The 5,824-nt window shown below is 32.8% G+C and overlaps 1 protein-coding gene and 1 long non-coding RNA gene across 2 annotated transcripts; one reads left to right on the top strand and one right to left on the bottom strand.

Moving 5' to 3' along the window:
* Window positions 1–1,428: 1,428 nt before the first annotated feature.
* On the bottom strand, window positions 1,429–2,013 carry LOC107177766 (uncharacterized). Its single transcript, XM_015532168.1, has one exon. The coding sequence runs from the start codon at window positions 2,011–2,013 to the stop codon at window positions 1,429–1,431; it is 585 nt and encodes a 194-aa protein (XP_015387654.1).
* Window positions 2,014–4,134: 2,121 nt separating this feature from the next.
* On the top strand, window positions 4,135–4,962 carry LOC127901952 (uncharacterized). Its single transcript, XR_008054352.1, has 3 exons — window positions 4,135–4,263; window positions 4,628–4,741; window positions 4,806–4,962. It is a non-coding gene; the product is annotated as an uncharacterized LOC127901952 (long non-coding RNA).
* The last annotated feature ends 862 nt before the right edge of the window (window positions 4,963–5,824 follow it).

The following is a 5,824-nucleotide window of genomic DNA, read 5'->3' as shown; positions in this document are numbered from 1 at the left end:
AAGTAATGCTTCTACTATCAAGTTTGGTCCTCCTTGCTTCTGGAACATAGACGTGTGCTAAGCAACCAAAGACCCGAAAATGATTTACTGAGGGTTTCACACCACTCCAAGCCTCCTCTGGTGTAACATCTTTGACAGCCAATGTAGGACATCTGTTTAAGATGTAAATAGTCCAGTTCACCGCCTCTGGCCAAAAGGTCTTGGGAATGTTCTTGTCAGATAGCACTGAACGAACCATGTTCATCACGGTTCTATTCTTCCTTTTAGCAACTCTGTTTTGCTATGAAGTATAAGCGGTGGTCAACTGCCTCTTGATCCTATTTTATTTGCAAAATTTAAATTGAATTCTCCTCCTTTATCAGTGCGCAAACACTTAACAAACAGCCCTGTTTCTTTATCAACCATAGTCTTGAAGCATGTAAAAGAATTTAAGGCCTCTAACTTCTTTACCAATAAATACACCTATGCTTTTCTACTATAATCATCAATGAATAACAAAATGTATCTCTTGTTGCTATTAGATGTAAGAGTAATCGGGCCACAAATATCCGCATAAATGAGCTCTAACTTCTGAGTTGCTCTCCAAGTACTTCTTTTTGGGATGGGGTCACGGTGTTGTTTCCCGTTGATGCAATCAGCGCATGTCACACTTGAGGCAAAGAATTGAGGAAGTCCACGTACCATGCTCTTGTACATCAAGGTTCTCAAACCCTTGTAACTCAGATGTCCATACCTCCGATGCCAAAGATGAGACAAGCTTTCAACTCTTGCGTGAAAGCATTGATCAGATTGTGCTTGAGAAGGAGCTTGAGACTGAGTCAGCAAGATAAACATCCTATTGGCACTCATGTTGGTTTGAATGATCAAACCCTTCTCTGGATGAAATATCCTGCACATCCTTCCCTTGATCAAAATAACCAAGCCTTTGTCTTATAACTGCCCTATGCTCAAGAGATTATTTCTTAACTCCGAAATATAGTATACCTTTGTAACAACATGATTGACTCCATTTAGCAACAATTTTACACTTTCCTTTCCCATCACATTCATCTTGGTGTTGTTTCCTAATTTTACCAAATGCCGAAATTTTTTATCGAGTTCACTGAACAAAGTTCGATCACCGCACATGTGATTAGAACACCCTGAATCGAGGAACCATGCACCGTCTCTTCTGGCCTCATACAGCTCCATACAAGACATCAAAAGCATATCTTCTTCCTCATCAAGCTCTGCATAGTTTGCTTCTTTGTTCCCAGAAGGACATTCATATCGAAAATGTCCAAGTTTATGGCATCGGTAAAACTCCTCAGTTTCCTTGTTGAAGTCTGCTCGACCTCTCCCTCTTCATCTTCCTCTGTAGGCTCAACAACCATGACATCTTCCTCTTTCATATGTCACCTTTAATGCTTGCTCCTCATGACCTCTTCCTCATTCATAAGTCACCTTTAAGACCTGCTCCTCACTATTACGCCTCTGGAACTTCTGTTCATGCACTATTAATGAGCTTTGTAACTCATCAATAGTGAGAGCATCAATGTCTTTTGACTCCTCTATAGAACACACAACATAGTTGAACTTCTCAGTTAAAGAGCGTAGAATTTTCTCCACCACTTTAACATCCTGCATATCTTCTCCATAAATACGCATCTTGTTTGCCACTGTCATGACCTTAGAGAAGTACTTTGTCACTCCTTCACCAGACCTCATCTCAAGAGTTTCAAATTCTCTACGGAGAGCTTGGAGATGAGACCTTTTGAGCCTTGCATTTCCTTCGAACTTTTTCTTTATGGCGTCCCATATTTCTTTGGCAGTATCCTTCTTGAGAATGGTGTCGAGAACGGTGCGATCGATCGCCTGAAAGAGATAGTTCTTCACTTTCAGATCCTTCAGCTTCATCTCATCATTCTTCTTTCGTTGTGCATCCGTCTGCACTGATCCACTAGCTGACTCAACATATCCAAGCTCCACCAGCTCCCAAAATTCCTTAGATTGTAGGATATTTTCCACCAGCATGCTCTAGTGGTCATAGTGACCATCAAAGCGAGGAATGGCTGATTGTATAAAAATCCCTTCAGTAGTCATCTGCTGCGCTGCTGCAAGAACTTCAAAGACTGCTGCTTTAATTTATCAGGCCTAGCGGGTGGCTTTGATACCAGATTGTTGGAATCTTTGATCTTATATGAAGCTGAGAACAAGAACACAACAAGCTGAACTGGATAACATTATTTTATTAACAATAACTTTGGCTTAAATAGCCATTCAACACACGATCTTAACCGAAAACGAGAAAGCAGCCCACTTTAGCGAAAATAAAGGCAAGTGATAACAGAAATTTGGAATAATTCAAATACAAGTGAATGTCTCTAAAGACTAGGACTTTATTCTAACAGAAACTACAATAAAACTTCTTTCAGAATTATACATCCTAATTGAGTAAGTATAACGTTAATAAAAATTTAATATTAAGCTATATATAAGATTATATGGTGACATTAACGTATAACTGCAATACATCAATATGGTAATAAAATTTCATTGTGTCTATTCATCTTTATCCAAATTTCACGAGTCATAGTATTGCTTCTTTTGGTCACGACCAATGGTCCCATTATCTTGAAAAGAACATAACAAAATATATAAATGCTTAATTTGAAAAGAATATAATAATAATAATAATAATAATAATAATAATAATAATAATAATAATAATAATTATTATTATTATTATTATTATTATTATTATTATTATTATTATTAAAAGAAAAATATGTCCATTGTGTTCTAGAGATATGAGATATCAGATATTAACATCCTTCGGTCATGACTCAAAAGCTTAATTAAATAATTGTGGTAATTTGCTACTAATCAAACAGTAAACGGTTCAAAATATATATTATAATAAAAACCGTTGATAATATTCCGTTTTAGGTATGATTCTGCTGTTTCTCAATTCTTTACTTTAAAAAAAAAATAAAATAAAATAAAGAAGATAAAGTTGAAGGTGGTTAAACCCCTTTAAACTTTTTATATTAATTGAAAGTAATAATCCTAAAGTTTATGAAGAAAGTAAAACCAAATACTTATTTCATAAGCAAAAGGTTAAAATAAAATAATAATAATAATAATAATAATAATGCAATTTTAGTTCACAAAATCAACAAAGAGAGAAAGCGACTTCACATTTTATGAATTAGCATCCTGTCGGCAGACTTCTAAGTCTTCATGATCAATATATAAATTTTGGAATTCTTCAAATGCATGCTTACAATGTCAAATGCATAACATAAACATAAAATAAAATTAAAATGTTATTACATCAGTGTGATGTTACAGTCAATAACATAAATGATAGAGAGTAAAATGTTGTCAAATGTATGCATAATTATTTAGGTATTTTTTGTCATCAAAGTCGATATATATTTTCTTTGCTTTGAAGAAATTTCTGCAAGAATTAATCATCATGCATGAGAATTTATATATGATTACCAATAATTTTGATAATTTCAAAGATTAACATGATATATGTATTGGCATTTATATATGTGTGTGTTATTGTGAGTTTAACGTGTTAATTGTTGTTCAAAAGTCACAAAAACATCATTGTACGTGTTAAGTTAATTTTATTGTAAACAAGAAAATCTGGGGAAAAAATTATATGAGCTCATTGATTTACACCTGTTAGAATTATATTTGGTGGAAAAGAAAAATGGTGAGACATGGCCCCGTTGTCTTCTCCGTAACACACGAAACCAGAAAAAAGTCGATATCAAAACTTTGGTTCTAATAGAAACTGAAGAGATATAGATATGTTGATTAAGACTTTAATCACAATGTCAAACTAAGAAGGCTGCTTTTTGTTTGTGGGACGAATTTGAAAAGAAAGTTTAGGGTTTTATTTAAAAGGAAAGGAGGAAATTCAAGTTAGGGTTTTGACTTGTCGACTACGATGCGCACAAATATAAATATATAAATATCTTAACGATCGTGATAACTAATATCTCACTTAGTGTTTAATATCAATGTATCTCTATTTGAAATTAAACTTAATCGTAATGTGTTTTGACGACGTTGTAAATTAATCAAATTAATATGTGCATCACGACGTTTTAAATTAATCAAACTAATAGGTGCATCAGAAATTAGTTGGGACTTTCCTCAATATATTATGATTGAAGACGATGTCTAAAATCAACTCTCAATAAAAAGGAGAAACCCTACTGCCGCAAGATATGAAGAGATTCAAACCTCGATCTCAATAATGAGGTGAGAAAGTGTCTACCACTCAAGTAACGAGTGATTTATAATTTTAATTGATTTTTGAATCAAGATCCTCTCATTATTATTTGACTTTGCTTTTGCTTTGAATTATATCTTGATGACAATACACATCGTTTTTCATGCACGGTCAAGATTCTTTCGTGATCGGAAAAATATCTTATATTGTCTGAAAATGAATAGATTTCGAACTAAATATATAAGGTCTAGTTAACTTTCCATTGGTGAGTTATTTTTTAAGTACGAATTAGACCCTATGAGTTCTAATACCATATTTGGTTTTATCATTGTTGTACTTTCAATCGGTCATCAACTTTTATCCGTTCAAATAAAACTCAGTGTTTCTCCACAGGACGGTGCAGAGAAAAATCGAGATGACGAACAAATATTGAAAAATTCGTCAATTTTTCATGTCGACGGGGAACAGAAGCTAATAATCTGGAAAACATTAAATGAAAAAGTACAGGTAAGCAAGCAAGCTAGTTGGGTCAAAGATGAATTAATTGAACGTGGTTGGCGTTTGCATGCAGGCACATGGGCACGTTGTTTGGGCTCTTCGCCGATGCTTATAGAAAAAATAATTATTACAATGGACTCGAGATTTTGTTAATATAAAGAGAATACACGTGGGGACCTTTAATGCCCACAAAAAAAGGGTAGGCAGGCACCAAGCACTAATGCACGGATTTGTCGACCTAAATTCAGGCTTTTGTAACATGCATATGAACAAAAGGAAAAAAAAAAAAAGTTTTATCAAGTAATAAAAACTGGGAGAGCGTGAGTTTGAGTCCTAGATTTCTGAATTAATGATCGACAGTTTTTTTAATTGTGTTAAAAAAATAAATTATAATCATTAAAAATAAAAATTGTTATATGAGAAGGGGGTGGGGGGGGGGAGCGAGGGAGATTATTTATTTATTTATTTATTTATTTTTAATGGAGATTGATGGCATGGTTGTGAATAAAACACATTTTTTATGGTGTTATTTGTGTGGGCTTAAATATTGGAGTTTGTAAATGGGGCGGGTCAAGCCCACTTCACTACCAGAATCACTTTGGGTTTAGGGTTTTACGGAGATTATTGTTACTAATAATAATAATAATAATAAAATCATCATCATCGTCACTAATTAATAATAATATTATTTTTTAAAATTATTTTTTATTTCATTACAATTAATTAATTGTACAATTATCATTATAATAATAATAATGATGATAATTATAATTTAACAATAATAATAACAATAATGATTATTATTAGTTAAAATTATTGTTGTTGTTATTATTATTATCATCGTCAACATTAATTAATACCATATTATTATTATTAACAACAATTAAAAAATAAGAATCAGAAAAATAACAATAACAATAATATAATAATATTTTATTTGAGAATAAAAGTAAAATTATGAAATTTGAATGGGGTAAAATGAGAAATTCAAGGAAGAGAAACTTGATTCCCTACTCCCTCCATGTAAATCGAGTTTCCATTCCTTAACCACAGGCTCTACATATTTTATTTCTATTCTCACCTTTATTTTAA

The sequence above is a fragment of the Citrus sinensis genome, chromosome 4, assembly GCF_022201045.2.
Source record: "Citrus sinensis cultivar Valencia sweet orange chromosome 4, DVS_A1.0, whole genome shotgun sequence".
Taxonomy (NCBI): domain Eukaryota; kingdom Viridiplantae; phylum Streptophyta; class Magnoliopsida; order Sapindales; family Rutaceae; genus Citrus; species Citrus sinensis.
Note: the sequence above shows the minus strand (reverse complement) of the source record. Positions and strands in the feature narration are given on the sequence as shown.